The following is a 15,038-nucleotide window of genomic DNA, read 5'->3' as shown; positions in this document are numbered from 1 at the left end:
ATGTACCACTGCTAGCTTGTGCTATTGCGCGGGCTGAGGTACTTGTGCATCGTAGAAGGATCGCGGGGCTTAGCACATTACAGAGAGGCGTTAATAACCCGCGTGTCCGCATCATGGTCTGCTTGCAAGCCAAATTCAACAATTTTGTGCCGGTTGACAGGGAGGGAACATCTTTGCCATGCGCGGTGGCGGGTTGAAATGTAAAACATGAATAAATGGCCTGCTTGTGACCAAACTCGTGAGGAAGTAGCTTAGGAATATAAAAATTTAATGCGTGGTGCATGCGCACCAGACATACACCACGAGGCCTTACTGTGCGCTCTACCCTAAAGTTCGGTCGGACAGCACGCAAGGGTCCGTTTCCACATGATACCGCTCGTCAATCTGCAAAACACTGCTGCCCAGCCCGTACGTCAGCACGGCGTCACCCCGTGGGGAAAAGGGGGAAAAACCTCGCTGCAATTTGCCCGCAGCTGCTGACGACAACGACAACCATCTTCCATATCGATCGCAATCCTTCAGAGCCTATGCCTACGGAACGATATGCGCAGGCTCTAAAATGCCCGCTATGGACTGGCCAATAACGGAGGGGTTTCGCGGGGTTGAAGGTGCCAGTAAGGGGTAGGCACCCGTCCTTAACACGACCCAGCTGATCTCCCCAACAGTGCAGTACTCCTTCCCGTAGTTTCACTTGTTCTTCTCGAAGCCCAGACCATTATCCTCAGCATACCGGTCCATGAAGCGCATAAAACGATCCCACTCAAACTGACTGCGCATTTGGTATTTTGCCTCAATTGCCTGGGGCTTGCCGTTGATGAACTTAGCCTTTACGTCAGTGGTGCTCAGCACGCCCTCATCGTCGACCATAAAGAGTCCAGTGATGTCACCCATTTCCCCAGAAGCCTGCAGAAAGATGAGCCGAAACACATCAATGGGTGAGAGCCGCAACATCATACGAGCAGGTGCTTGATCGTTACGCGAACCAAAGGAGCAACCACAATCCGCGCGAGTCGACGGACACAAGTCGGAAGCAAGTCCCCGATTCGATCTACCTAGGACGCGTCGCCTTCACTTGCCTGGAAAATGCTGGGGTTTTCGAAGACAAACATCGCAGTTCCGTTGGCGCCCGTTCGCGAACGCGTCAGGCGGACCTCGGGAACGGTCGGCTCGTTCACACCCTTAATAAACTGCAGAGCTGCTGCATCGCATGAAACCATGCGAACTGGGCGCTGAACAGCGGCCTGGAACGGGCGTGCGCCTGCACGGAGGGACATCGGCTTGCAGCTAAGGTCCCCTTTCCAGTTCAAATCCAACTCCCCAGGAGCTAGCCAGGTACAGCAATCATCATTACTGATCAATTATACGGACAAACTAGCGCTCATGATGGGTTGGTAACTGACCGCGAGTGCAAGGAGCTTGCCGCAAAGACATCATCTTTGTCGAGAATTCCAGGAAGCAGGATGATCCGACGTAACAACATGGGATGACAGACAGTATTGTATTCAGCGCACAAAGAGCGACAAAGACAGGTTCGTACACTGAACGACACCCTGGAGTGTCTTTCAGTTAAGTATTGCCAGACGCATTAGTTAAGGATTCGTTGGCTTGGGTCCTAACTAAGCTAGTACAGTGGTTTACACGCCTCAGTCGCCTCCTCCGTGCCGTTCTTCCGGAAGATGTTAAGCGCTCGCGCGCAGATGCTCATGGCCAGGGGCGCCCGGTCCCTGCGGTCACCACACCAGATGCAGCAGACGCGAGGAATGGCAGGAGGCGGTGAGAGCGTGGATTTCACAATAATTGTTTTAACGTGACCATCACAAGTCCTCGATATGCAGCTTCGTTTCAGCTTTGCCCTAGTTGAATTGATGACGGGATTGTAATGGGACTGATAATGATATGGGAAACGATGGCCTGCTTTCCTGCAGAGGATGATGGCGTGCACCGTGTGAACTGGTGGGACGCGCCAGCAAATCCTGATGTTTGGAAGAAGCATCAACTGGCCTGGTGGACGGTTGCAGCCTATACGGGTGAGTATTGCAGGCGTGTGTACTTTTCACGTCGGGACCTGTTCCGTATTCACTTCTCCCCTCTCCGCTTTGACCTGTAGGCGTGTACTGGCTGGTCGCCGGTGGCAGCAAGAAAGAGGAGGCTAAATGAGGCTGATGTGCCGAGGGGTAGTTTTGTGCATGGAACTAAGTTCGAAGCGTGTACTTGGGAACACGTGTGCAGCGCGTCCATGACCCTTCTGCGGGTTAGGAACACCAATCAGTTCTCACTTTTACCAAGGTTAGGTCCCGTAGGGTGGGGTGTGGGACAAGGTCAGTCTCAACGTTACTTGCTGTAACCGATGAGGAGCAGCGTGTTGAACTGCAAATTTCAAACATGTGCCGCATTCGTTCGAGTCAGAAGTTTTGTTGCGTCCACGTAAAACACCCCCGGTGCCAAACCTGGCTAAGCAGCCAGGAAAGCCCTATAAATCCACCCGTGCGCCTATGTAAGGGAGGGAAAATCAATGCCTCCCTGCGCCGAACCTGCATAGAGGTTCTTGGGCTAGGTAGACGCAATGCACAATCGCCCTTGACATCCACCAAACCCAAGCACTCTTTAAACAAAACGTACTTCATCCATGGTCAAAACTTAGTACCGAGTCCTGCTAAGTCGTGTATCCCTTGTTGGCTCTCACTTCAAACCTTCAAATCGCACTTCAGACCTTGCCATCGTAAGAGAGGGGCAAGCCATACGCTCACAAATATTCTAGGGACACACTGCAGTATTGCGCTGCTGGAGCGTCAACCGTCAACATAAGAAGTTATTAGCAAAAGCACAGCATATCATTCCCTCTGGTGGCAGCGGGCGTCTCACCAAAGCAGAGTACACAACCAGCAATAGTTAACAACTTGTTAAAAAGGCACAACCTAAGGCGGTAACAATATGGCTGCAGAAGCCCGTTAAAATTAAGTTAGGCCGGATCCCATTAAAAATTGTGCGTAGGACCCTTATCTACATGCGTGGGGCCGTGGAACAGGAGCAGGTTTCTCCTGCTGAGGCTTACTCTGTCGAAACACATCGTCAAGCTCCGCTGCACATTAGTCACCGCGCGTAAGGGCCTAAAGTGCGGTTTGCACTGAGGCCCACACCCACACCTGCCGCTGCGCCCCCTACACCGTGTGAGAGCACGGCCCCACCTGCGCTCGCCGCCGCCTTCTGCTCGTGGTGACCCGGCGTATGCGCTTCGTTCTTGCGAACACCCGGCAGTGCAAGCTCCATTGATGCCATGGTGTCCAGGCCGCTGGTGGTCGGCTTGAGAAGTTCCTTGGACTGGGTGCCTGGGAGCAAACCAGCTCCCTCCCCCATTGCCATGGCTGGCGGCAGGAACAAGCCTGCGTGCATTAGAATCCCGGCACCCAGAGGCGCAATGGAAAGCAACCAACATGTAGCGGGGGCAGCATTAGCAGGAGAGCATCAAGCGACGGCCATAGGGACAGGTTACGACAGATGTATGCCTTTGAAAATATAAATTTGGTATCCAAAGCGCAAGGTCAGCTAGAAGTGCCCGGCTCAGGTGTTCAGGCCCTAAGAACGCCATGCTGCCGCCTGCTCACCGTAGGATAAGTTGGTATTTAACGACGAGGTCTCGAGAATCATGTTTTCCCCGAGCACCATGTCTAGCTGCTGGCTGTCAATCATGTGTAGTAGCGAGGGCAACGGCGCATTGAGGCCCCCGTTGGCACTGACGCCTGTGAACGCACTACCAGCTCCACCACCGGCACCACCGCCCACCGCTCCGCCGCCACTGGTTCCGTTGCCACCGTGGGTCCCTACCCGCTGGCCAACGCCCGCCGCCGTGGCACCGCCACCAAGCGGCGTTGGAAAAGCGTTACTATTAATCAATTGCAGCGATGGGAGCGTTGCAAGCAGCGGATCGTCCGACTCAGAGTCGTCCGTGTCCTCACCAGGGCCCAAAGCAGGTCCCTTGGCGCTCTGTACACGTAAGAACGGGTTAGGGGGCGGTCCCGGAGGTGGTGGTGTGGCTCCTGGTGGCGTTTGGCCTGGAACTGGCGGCGGCGCTCGTGGACCAGGATGGATGCCGTGCGGCGGACTTGGCGCGGATGCTGCGGGGCTCGGAGCCTTCCCGGAAGGTGGCGCCCCTGCGGTCGCTCCACCGCCGCTGGGTGTGCCCATCGCGACCTCCTCCTTGCAATGGAAAGGCCCCGGGTCATTACTTGTCGTAAGCGGCGGAGTGTTGGCCAAGGACGCCCCTCCGCTGCCTGCACCGCTGCTTCCACCTCCCCCGCTGCCCATCCCCCCGCTGCCAGCACCACAATTGCGACCGCTCACACCGGTAATGTAGTCGGGCTTCATGCCGCCTTGCAGGTCCGGTGTTAATCCCGGGTAGTGCATGTCCAGTGCCCGACCCAACGACGGCATCTTGTGCGGTCGTGGGTTTGCCGATCCCCGCGACGGCAAGTCATCGGATGCGTCTGCATACACCAGCAACGTTGCGGGGGCGCTACATGTCATCCATCAATTAAGATTGGCCCTGTGCGAACTACACGCGGCCGGCTCCAGAAGCGAGGGCTTAAAACAGGGGAATGAGGCCCACGCTACGGAGAGCTCACTTATCTCCTTGAAACGCCCAGCCCAGGACAAAGAGCGGGGCCTTCCAGTACCAGACCGCGGCAATATGGACAGGAGGGATGTATTGCCGCCCTACAAGCCAGTCATCATTGCTGTCGTACCTTCCTCCCCCCTTCCAGTCGTGTGCGACAGCATGCCATGCTGCCTTTGCTGCTGCTGTGCGTGCTGCTGGCCCATTGGTGGGGCCCCCTGGGATATGCGCATACCAGCGCCGGACAGCAGCACCGGGCCCCCGTCGAGGTCACCTCCCCCGCCCCCGCCCGCTGAATGAGCGGGCGGGGGCATCTGGCCCCCCCGCCCCATCTGCGTCTGTGGCTGAACCTGGGTTGTCTGCTGCTGCGCAGGTGACTGCGTTTCCATCGTTCGCATCCTTTGCGGACCGGAGGGGTGGTGTGCATGTGAAGGCATCGATGGTGGGGGCATCTGAAAGCCGCCACCGCCATTTGCTCTGGGTTGTCCTGCGGCCTGAAGGCTGTGCTGGCTGTGGCCCGGTCCCATGTGACCCATGGCGCCGGCCTGCGACAGCTGCTGCTGTTGCTGCTGCTGCTGAAGCTGCATGTGGTGCCCATGCTGGTATCCATCACCGGATGGGGGACGATAATGTTGATGAAGATGCTGTGATTGTTGCTGCTGTGCGGACGGTGGTACGCGGTATGGCATCGGCAGGGGCTGCGGCGGCAGCATCATAGCCCGAGCCCCCGACATGGACGGCGGGGGTGGCGGAGGCATCATGTGCATGGCGCCTGGGCCTCCCGAGGCGGGTGGCGGACCATTGGGCTGCGTCCCTGAGCCGCCCGGCGCACCTCCATCAGCGCCCGGAGGACCGAGGGGACTCGTGGAGGAGAAGCTGGGCCCTCTACCACCGCCAATACTCCCTGGGCCGCTCTGGCGCTGGTTTGGGTGCTGCTGCAGGCTCGGGTGCCCTTGTATGCTCGGGTGCTGCTGCACGTTTGTGTGGCCTTGCAGGCTCGGGTGCCCCTGTAAGCTCGGATGTCCCTGTAAACTTGGGTGGGCTTGGAGGCTTGGGTGCTGCTGCAGGCTTGGGTGCTGCTGCAGGCTGGGCTGGCTCTGGAAGCTGGACATCGGCTGCAGGCTCGACAAGTTCGGCAGCTGCTGCTGACTGTGTATACTAACGTGCGGCTGCAGCTGAGGCTGTGACTGCGGTGGCTGTGGCAGGGAATGGTGGTGGGACAAATGCGACGGCTGCGGTGGCTGCATGGGCAACGCTGGGCCCTGCAGACGCATGCTGGGAGGCGGGCTGTCCGTCATGCTTCCCGCGCGGCTGCTTCGGCCAGAGCCCATTCCGCCACCGAGGGTGGTGGACATGCTGCCGCCGAACGCAGATGGCAGGCTGCCGCCGCTGTTCAGGCTGTGACCGGCCACGCTGTGCATCACAGGCAGGGGCATGCCGCCAGGCAAGGGCCCCTGCAGCGCGGACTTCCCCAGCAACGCGCTGTCCGGGGGGAGGGTCGCAGGGTCGTTGGACTGGCCAGGCCCGCCGATATCACCGCCACCGCTGCCGCCCGTCTGGCGGCGAGTGGGCATGGCGCCCAGCGAAACCGCGGATTGTGAGGGTGAAGATGGCGCGTCGATGACGTTGGCAGCCGCGGCCGTAGCAGCTGCGGTCGCGAGAGCGGACGGCGGCGGTGCCGCCGCTGTGAGCGTGCCGCTCTGCGGTCAGGAGCCATGTTTAGGTGTTATAGAACAAGCAGTGCCAGATGGCCGTAGGCAACGAGGTGTCAAAGTCGGGCATCATGCAGTGCATGCCTTGTATCCTTGCACCTGCAACAGGCACGCGACCTAGAACTCGGCTGTTCCCCCCTTATCTTTAACCGCCAAGCCCGACCACTGGGCGCCGCCCCGTGACCATTCTCGTGCCGGTCGGGGACCAATGGCACAGCTGATTGGAACATGTAACCCAGCAGACCCGAGATGATGTGGGCGAGGACCGCATGGAACCCTCACGCCGTACCTGCAGAAAGGTGTCCGAGTCCATGGGGAAAATGGCCCATCCCGTGTGACCTGGCGCCCACCACGCCGCCACTGCCTGCGGCTGCATATGGCGCAGCATCTCCCGCTGTGTGGGGTTCAGCTGCGCCACCAGAATGGCTTCCGTCTTGCGCTCACCCGCCTCCATGCGGGTCTGGAGCAAGCCTGCGGATAAGGCCGTGACAGGCAAAACCAACCACCACCACGTATCAGCGGACGACCAGGTAAGCGCCCTGCATGGAGTCCGCCTGCGGGTGAAACCCGCACTGACACTCCTTGCGTCAGCGTGCGCGAACGATACCCCTCGAAAAGACCCCAACAGTGGAAGCGACCAAGACTTCCAGGGAAAAAGCCGCAGTTCCGCCTCTGATAGGCCCAGCAAGGCAACGAAACCATGTCGTGGATGCCCCGATATGGCCCACTCACCCACAGGGCGGTCGAGGTCCACGTTGCCCATGCGTGCCGTGAACAGGACGCCCAGCTCACACGAACGCCGGTCTGCGTACCTAGGGTGGGGTGGCAGGTGGCAGGTGACGGGCAAACGGAATTTGCGGCTTCACAGCACACCCACCGGCGCAAGCACAGTACCAGCGCTTTTGGCAAATCGAAAGGGGCCCCAGAACGTGCATCAGCCAACCCCCGGCAGCACCAGGGCTGCTGCTCAAACTCATTTATCCTCGCGCAGCACCACCCACAGAATGCCCTTCCTAGCTCCTGTCCTGGTCCTGTCTTTCCTCGTCGTGCCTGGACCCCGCTTTCCCACCTCCTTACCAGGCCCGCATACGATTGTCCGCAACGACGGCTCGCATGGCGTGGTCGCGCGCCTCGTCCCACTTTTCCTTGCTCAGCTTGAGCACGTGCTGCAGCTTCTGGCGCAGATGCCCATCCTGGTCTGCCCGCAACGCCAGCAACTTGAATTCGCCAACTGCAGGGAGGGACAAAAACAGGATGTGGCACCCAATCACGAACATCCCCATCATGATACCAGTCAGCCTCGGCACCTTTCAGGTTGACTGGTGCGAGCAGCAGCACAATAGCAGGATGGTATGGGTTGTGCGATTTCACGTGATGCACGATAGATTGGCGCTGCTGCATTCATCAGCACCGCAGGCAATCAGCTCCCTGCCCCTGCGCACCTTTCTGCACGCAGTTCTCCGGAATATCAATCTCCACGCCCGCCTGCTCTGCTGCAGTGGCCAGATCCGCAAGCTTCTTCACAGTCTCCTTGCCCATGTGCTCTAACTTGCTGACAGGGTCGTCCACAGAGGGGATATCTGCCTTGCCCGCAGTGCGGGTGCGCCGGGTGGCCACCTAGCGAGCATGGGTCAGGGCCCAGCAAGGGTGTTGGTGAGGGGAAGCTGACAAGACGGGCAGAGAAAGCCATGGCTTCAAGGACACAGCGATCGTCTTCCCTTTACCACGCCGTCCTGACAGTGTCATCTGCCTTCCCAGGATGATCAGCTCCCTCCTATCCAACATTGGCGCAAGGCCCCGCTGAAGGGAAGTGGTGTCGCGCTATGCACTTCAGTTGATCTATAACGACTTTGCCAAATGCTGCAACGTTTCCCGTACATAAATTTGGCCATTTGCATGCTGACAGCTGGTTTGGGGTTGTGAGATACGAACGCAAACAACCTTCATGCGAAAGTCATGCGCCTTAAGCAACCCACCACGAAGCCCTCCGACACCGCATGACGGATGTTAAGCCTGGGCCCAGTCGGCGGCAGCAGCGCGCGGACCAGCAACCGGAAGGGCGGCTTACGGCCGCTGAGGATGGCTTCACTGCTGTCCGTGACATGCAAGTCATTCAGCGGCACCTTGCCGTCCTGTGGAGCATACCAAGGGAAGATGCCGCTACAACTTGAGCACCCAGTCAGCTAATCAGTCGAGAGCTCGTGGGTCGCGGGTGCAGACACCTTATAGAGGGATCTGCATGGCGCAGGCTTCACATGCATAAGCTGCACATCCCGGTAAAGTTGACGTTGACGCGAGCGGATAATTGCATCTTGTTCGGGAGCCATATAGCCACAGGCCACACAATCGTACGGGCGACCCACAACCTATCCTCTGCTATCGACAATCTCAATTATACGGGGCACACGGTGCATGCACCTCAATGCGCAAACGATGCATGCTGTGGTCACTAGAAAGCTCTCCTACTAACAAGTGCCTCGGGAGCAGAAGTTACGCCCATGCCTCATTTGGACTCAGCATCATGAGCCCCCACCCCACTTACCACCATTGTCAACAGCACGTAGCCCGCTGCATCGTTGGAGCCGCCGCTGCCGCAGACCAACAGCGCAGTGCTCTGCACCAGGGCGCAGTGATTAGTATATACGGTATCAGCTGCGGTGCACAGCACAGGTACCATGCCGCACCTGGATAGATGTTCGTAGCGAAGGCCTTGTCTATGACATTAATAAAAGAAAGAAACAGCAATCGGTGTTGTTGCGCCAAAGCGCGGCCACAATACTGCAATCACCTACACATCGCCCTAGCCAATGGCCCAAGGCCGCGGACTTTCTGTGTGAATCGTCTGCAAAACCCAGGCCTCACTTTTTTCTTGTTCTGTAGCAAAGCGCACGCATCCAACTCCTCGGCCGGCTCCGTTCCGCCCTCGTACTGCTTGCCGCTATCCAAGAACTTGTTGTCGTAAAGGTTGCCATCAAGCACAGAGATCTGCATGTACACATGAGGAATGCCACAACCCTAGGGTTACGATCGTAACTCAGCCGCTGACGCAAAGAGCACCTACGCTGGGGGCTACGCTGAGCTCCTGCTCTTTCCGTTTGTTATTGTGGCAAAATTATGGGTGACCTGAAGCCTAAGTCAGGTTTCATGGACGCAACCCATAATAAATGAACGATTTCCGTAACCATCTTCGTTGTCCTTGCCTATTGCCCCTTGCTCCCTTACCCGGCACGTCAGCTTACCGCTTCCCAGCTTATTCCCCATGGAGCGCCTACCAGTGTTACAAGCCGTGGAAGTGTTACGATGCATTTCACGTGCCCTGATGCTTTTCCTGCCCATCTCTAACACCCGTGCGCACACATCCATTACCTGTAGAGTAATCTCCGGCAGCTTCTCCTCAACAGGCTGTCCCGTCAGCGGGTCAATCAATTCAACGCGAATGCAGGCGCCGCATCGCGCTTTAAGGAGGTCGTTGACAAGGTACTTGCGGTCAAAGTTGACAGTACATCGGCGTGATGGATTGTGTGTGCACAGGGCACACTGAGGATCCAGGCAACCCAAGGCACTGCGGTCGACATAGACGGCAGGCCGTAAACACGAACGGACATACATCAGCTCTGGCAATCGTGTGGCATGGCGAGGAAAATGCGTGACTCTATGGGTTCAACTACGCACCGGGCGACATGCCCTTTCAAAATATGGCAGAGGATAGTGGTGGGGCTGCAACCAAACGTAAACAGATGAACTACCAAACAATACCCTGTGGCTGCCCTCATACACCTTGGGAAGAGGTGTCCATGTGTATATGCACACAGCAAGATACAAGGTTGTGGATAGATCATGGGTGAAACCCTTATAAGCACGATGAGGCCAGGACGCATACCCCAGACACGCAACCAGCCAGGCCTTTAGCTGGCCGTCGCGACGCGCTCCCTTTGCTGGTAATCGAGGCTAGGGCTCACAGGCAGTCATGGCGGAAGACAAGCTGCAGCTGCTTGTCCTCCAGGCTTAGCTGCCCGTGGTCCCCCGGTGGTAGGTAGGCTAAGGCCTCTGCGGCAGCCCTATCAAGCGTTTCCTTCGCAAGGCCGGGAGCATAATGACCAAGACGTTGTGAGAAATGGCCAATATACTGGGTAATCCGCACGCGCACGTAGTCCTGCAAGTAACCACGGCAGCGGTCAAATCTGCATGCTGTCATATGGTAGTCCGCCTCTGCTGCTACTCCACGCACCTCAAGAACCTGTGGAGGCGTCGGCTTTAACTCCGTAGGAACACGGATACGAGTATACATTTATAGCCCACTCTGGCCGGGGAACAGGCGACTTCCCCACAGCTCCAGCATGGGCTTAAAAGACGCTGGGAACTGTTACAGTGCGTCAAAAGCCCCTCATTTGTTTGGGCCCTGATACAAAAATACGTTGCTGTCGTCAGGTGGAGAAAAATGCTTCAATATGCAGAGGTTACGTCTGTGGCCTTCCTATCCACGCACCATTCAGAATGGACGATAATGCTCGCCAAGAAGGAGTGTATTACAGCGTCTCCAAGTTAGAAGGTTTGAGGGCTAACGGTGTGCAGGGCATTACAATCAGAGTGCAACGCCGGTACGGAGCTTGGGAAAGTTACACACTTTGCTACAGCGCTGTTTCCTTAGGTTGAGATGCCGATCTGAATCTCGATGATGGTATGCCATGAATGATAACGGGTTGTCCCGTCGGGGTCTGGGAGCAGGGCATCTGACAGGAAATGCTTGGTTGCTTACGGAACCGAGCCGCGTGGCTGGGCGATGCCCGCAATAGATACATTATACTTTGCGATGAAGTGTGCTCGGGCATGCGTTGATCTGTTGTAGTCAGCCATAGCGGAGGTTGGTCTCTATCCGAGAGGTGCTATAAGCGGCTCAAGCTAAAGGTAATTGTTGCGGCCATGGCAATGCTGTAACGATGCATGCCAATGATCTTACCAACCGTTTCACCTGGCCCGCTCTTGGATTGCAAGTTTGCGCCCTGGGCCGCCGGAACGTCTAGGACTTCATGGTGAGCTAGGAAAGTTTGGGAAACTTTGCTGCTCGCGGGCGTTTCGTAAGCATGTCTTCATTGCAGCCGTGTGTCCTCCCGGCTCCGTCCTGTAGTGACTGGGCTAGGCATGGCCGTCTTGTAAGGGTTGCCGTACGGAGCCCCAGTCCTAGTTGACCCCGCCATGCGTTTTCACCCATCCTCCTGGGATGCTAAACTGCTTCCCCTGTGCCAGCTGACACCCCCCCATCTGAACAGAGCTTCATAGGCACGAGTTAGTGCTAGAGACCGGCCCCAAAGTCAACTTGATTGAGGGCCCCAATGGTACGGACGCTGTGCAGGGTTTGATATTGCTGGATCAGGGTCAGATAGGCGTCTTATTAGCGGAAATGAAGGTCTGTCTGCGGGTTAGCCAAAACATGGGGTTCCCATGCAACATGGATTGTGTTCTGGAATGGCGGATCCATTACCGCGGCACACCCGGCGCTATCTGAAGCACTTTAAGGACTCCCTCTGAGGCGGTCATTGCCAGGCAGCCCAGTGGCTTGTGCCTTAGACGCCTAGCGCACCTGCTCGATAATGCCGCACTGTAACTGCAAGCGCGGGCTTTGCAGTCGGGCTGTCTATCGTGTCGCGTCCTCAGCTCCGACACAACCTTTTCGCTAGTGAACCTTTTCTTGGACTTTTGGGTTGTGTGTAAGCCTTCATTCCTCCCGAGTACGTGCCCACAGCCATACGCTAACTGCGTAGGCCATTCCCGCACATACCGATATACCACTGCTATGGCGTGCTTGTGGGCACACGACCAGCAGCTGGAATCCACGGCAGTCGTCTGGTCTTGCAGCGCACGCGGCGGCAGGAGCTCGGTGGTGTCGGCACAATGCCTGGGCCTGGGGAGAAGCATGAAGGTGCACCCCTCTTCACGCCTTGCCATCACTTCCATACCCTTTCCTGCAACCTGGACACTGCGAAGAGGCGGCCGCGAAGCAGCAGGGGAGGCGTGCGCAGGAGGGCGGCTGCACGATGCCGAAGCGCAAGCCCAAGAAGAGGTGGGTGGTACTGGCCGACCTGATGCGGCCATGCAGTACGCCTGGGCTCAGCTGCCGAACCAGATGGCGCAGTCCTCCGCAGTGAGGCCGGAGCCGCCCACCCACCCACCCAACTCAGGGCTGTGTCCATTAAAAGGCTATCCGCACTTCACCTCGTTTCCGGCGCCTACAGTGTACGGCCGGGCTGACCCTCTGTACCAGTCTAGGTACCCTCGTGCCACGGTTTCCCAGACCGCCTGGTTGCCAGAGCTCCAGCGGCAGACGGAGTCCATCAGCGAGGCCCTCAGACAGGTCTTTGCGCCCATCGGCTGCGCTAGGGAGGTGGTGCTGGTGGGGGGGGGACTATGACAAGTGCACCGCAGAGATACGGTGAGATACCGGGGGGGATTGGAGTGGCCGCAGCGGCGTTCCGGGCAGCAAACACAGCGGCGCCGGGCTGGAGGGCTGGGAAACAACTTGGAGTTGCATGAGGTGGAAGAGCCGTCACCGGACTGCGACGACGGTGGTGTACTTGTTCCCGATGCATTCATGGTTGGGGGACGTTGCAGGAGTTCGGCAATGGAGATGATATCGCAGGAAAGGTGGTTAGGCGTTGTGAAGTGTGGCGGTTCCAGCGATGCGCTGGAGGTGGCGCCTGTGTGCATGTAGCAGACTGGAGGGGCTCCGCGATGTGTCCCTCGTTGATGCGTCGAGGTTGCTCCGGTTGCAGCCAACTGCCCATGAATCTCGGTTTTGACATTTTTAAATCAATGCTACTGTTTTCGTACGTGCAAAGGAATGCTATGGAGTGCGTACGAATAGTGTGTAAGAATCTTGCACATCTCCTTCGAGAAGTTAAGCCCCTTGGTGCCGATCCGGGAACAAGGCTTAGGTTGAAGTCCTCTGGTTCCTGGGTTCGATTGCTAGGCTGGAGTTGAAATTATCGTGAGCATGGGGGATTGGGCTATAGCTGCTACATGCGCAGTTGGGTTTACTGTTGAAAAGCTAAAGTGCTCAGTCCTTAGCTTTTGGGTTTGTTAATAGTGTGGCAGTGCAGATCACGCCCGTCGACCCACGCTCACGACGATGCGGACGAATCGCGTCCGAGCAAGGGTCAGGAAAGTCGTTATCAATAGGGAAAAGCATAACCTTCGGTCCTCCATGCCTGATGGCCTGAAAGGGAAACCCAAAGAGACGCAGATGCAATGGCACCCGAAACAATTTACGCAGTGCCCATAGGCAGCAATACTCCGGAAATATTTGAATCCCATTGACAAAACGCTCCTCCAAGGGAACTGCGGAGATAGCTCACGTTAAAGACAGACCATGGAGGGATTTCGTGCACCTATCACAGATCGCATGAATGTACGTTGTTCCTCGACCATAGGGTTAGTCATAGCGCTTTCAAAGCCCACATTGATGTGTGTTGTATAGGCCAATATAAAGGCACAAGCTTGGGCACAGTCACCTTTTTACTGCGGCACATTGCGGAGAGGCCAGATGCGGCTCTCTTCCCCGTGGCTAAGAGTTGCCTCGTGCAGGCAGTGAAATGCTGTCCCGGCCCGTAGTGCAGCCCCCGAGGTAAGGCTGTGATGCTACAGTGCGGGCAGCTACCCCCGCGCAGCCACGCCCAGGGGTTAGTATGAGCTCGGAATACCCTCTTCCGCAACTCAACCAACTCGGCTTCCTCGCAGCCCTCCTCGCTTTTCCATAGTCTGCCGTAATACGAGATACGCAAAGGCAGGTCTTCTCGACACCTCCTCATACCGACCGACCCGGTCCACCGCAACTCCTCTCCCATGCTACCACGGGCGGACCAGTTCCCACGAGGGAATCCGCCCGTCCATGGCAATCTGCCTGCCCTCCCTTCCAGCCCCTAGCTGGAAGCAACATCTCGTGTAAATCCGTCCGTTCATTCAGCCAACCGTACACACCAGGCGGAGTAATTTGGCGCCACACAAGGTAATGTCACCCCACGAGCGCACCAACCAGGATATACCCATCCTGTGCTAGGAGGCACTGGCCGGTCGTGATGCTTCAATATCGTATACCCACATGCTGCCCTGCCCGTTGGTGGCACAGCTCCATGCGTAGGTACATACGCGACAGCACCAGTGGAGCTAGCTAGCACGTGGGGTCTGTGAACTAAGCAACTGTAGCTTAACCGCAGATATCATAAACGTTAGAATTTGTCAGTTACCAAGGTGAAAGAAAAGAAGCTGCACAGCGTGGAACAATAGCCGCCGTCGCCCGCTTAAAAATACACAAACGAAAGGAAAGACATGCTTGCCATGTGGCAGGGCATTTAGGAGGTAAGGATACGTGGGAATTGTAAGGTGAATTGTGACCCATTTGTGGAAAGTCCCAGCTGTGAACGCTTCCTTCGTACGGCTGACACGGTTATCATGCGAGCATCATATGTCTTTCAGCGTCGGTCGCAGGTTTACGTCAACTCTCCTACAATACTATCCAGGAAACACAGCACATGTCAACATCACTGGGGCCGTGCTGCTCACGGCCGACCATCCAGCCACCCAATCAGGACTTAATCTGTCACCGCACATCATGTCCCCACGGTAGTAGAGGTTTTCGACAATCTATATGCAAGCTGCATGACGAATAGGCCGGCCAGCCGAGACACCATGCTGGCAGCTTAGGCCCAGAACGGCTGTGCGGGCTG

At 57.2% G+C, this 15,038-nt stretch overlaps 1 protein-coding gene across 1 annotated transcript; it reads right to left on the bottom strand.

Annotated features, from left to right (window-relative positions):
• Positions 1–61: 61 nt before the first annotated feature.
• On the bottom strand, positions 62–10,516 carry VOLCADRAFT_103002 (uncharacterized protein; the record flags this gene model as incomplete). Its single annotated transcript, XM_002946364.1, has 14 exons — positions 62–903; positions 1,077–1,258; positions 3,186–3,380; positions 3,603–4,481; positions 5,442–6,309; positions 6,611–6,792; positions 7,054–7,133; positions 7,399–7,552; positions 7,764–7,938; positions 8,298–8,453; positions 8,864–8,935; positions 9,184–9,306; positions 9,688–9,883; positions 10,281–10,516. 14 exons carry the CDS (start codon positions 10,514–10,516, stop codon positions 688–690), a joined length of 3,714 nt encoding a protein of 1,237 aa, XP_002946410.1. The 3' UTR covers positions 62–687.
• Between the last annotated feature and the right edge of the window lie 4,522 nt (positions 10,517–15,038).

This window comes from Volvox carteri, assembly GCF_000143455.1.
Source record: "Volvox carteri f. nagariensis unplaced genomic scaffold VOLCAscaffold_3, whole genome shotgun sequence".
NCBI classification, from domain to species: domain Eukaryota; kingdom Viridiplantae; phylum Chlorophyta; class Chlorophyceae; order Chlamydomonadales; family Volvocaceae; genus Volvox; species Volvox carteri.
This window is presented reverse-complemented; position numbering and strand designations above follow the sequence as displayed.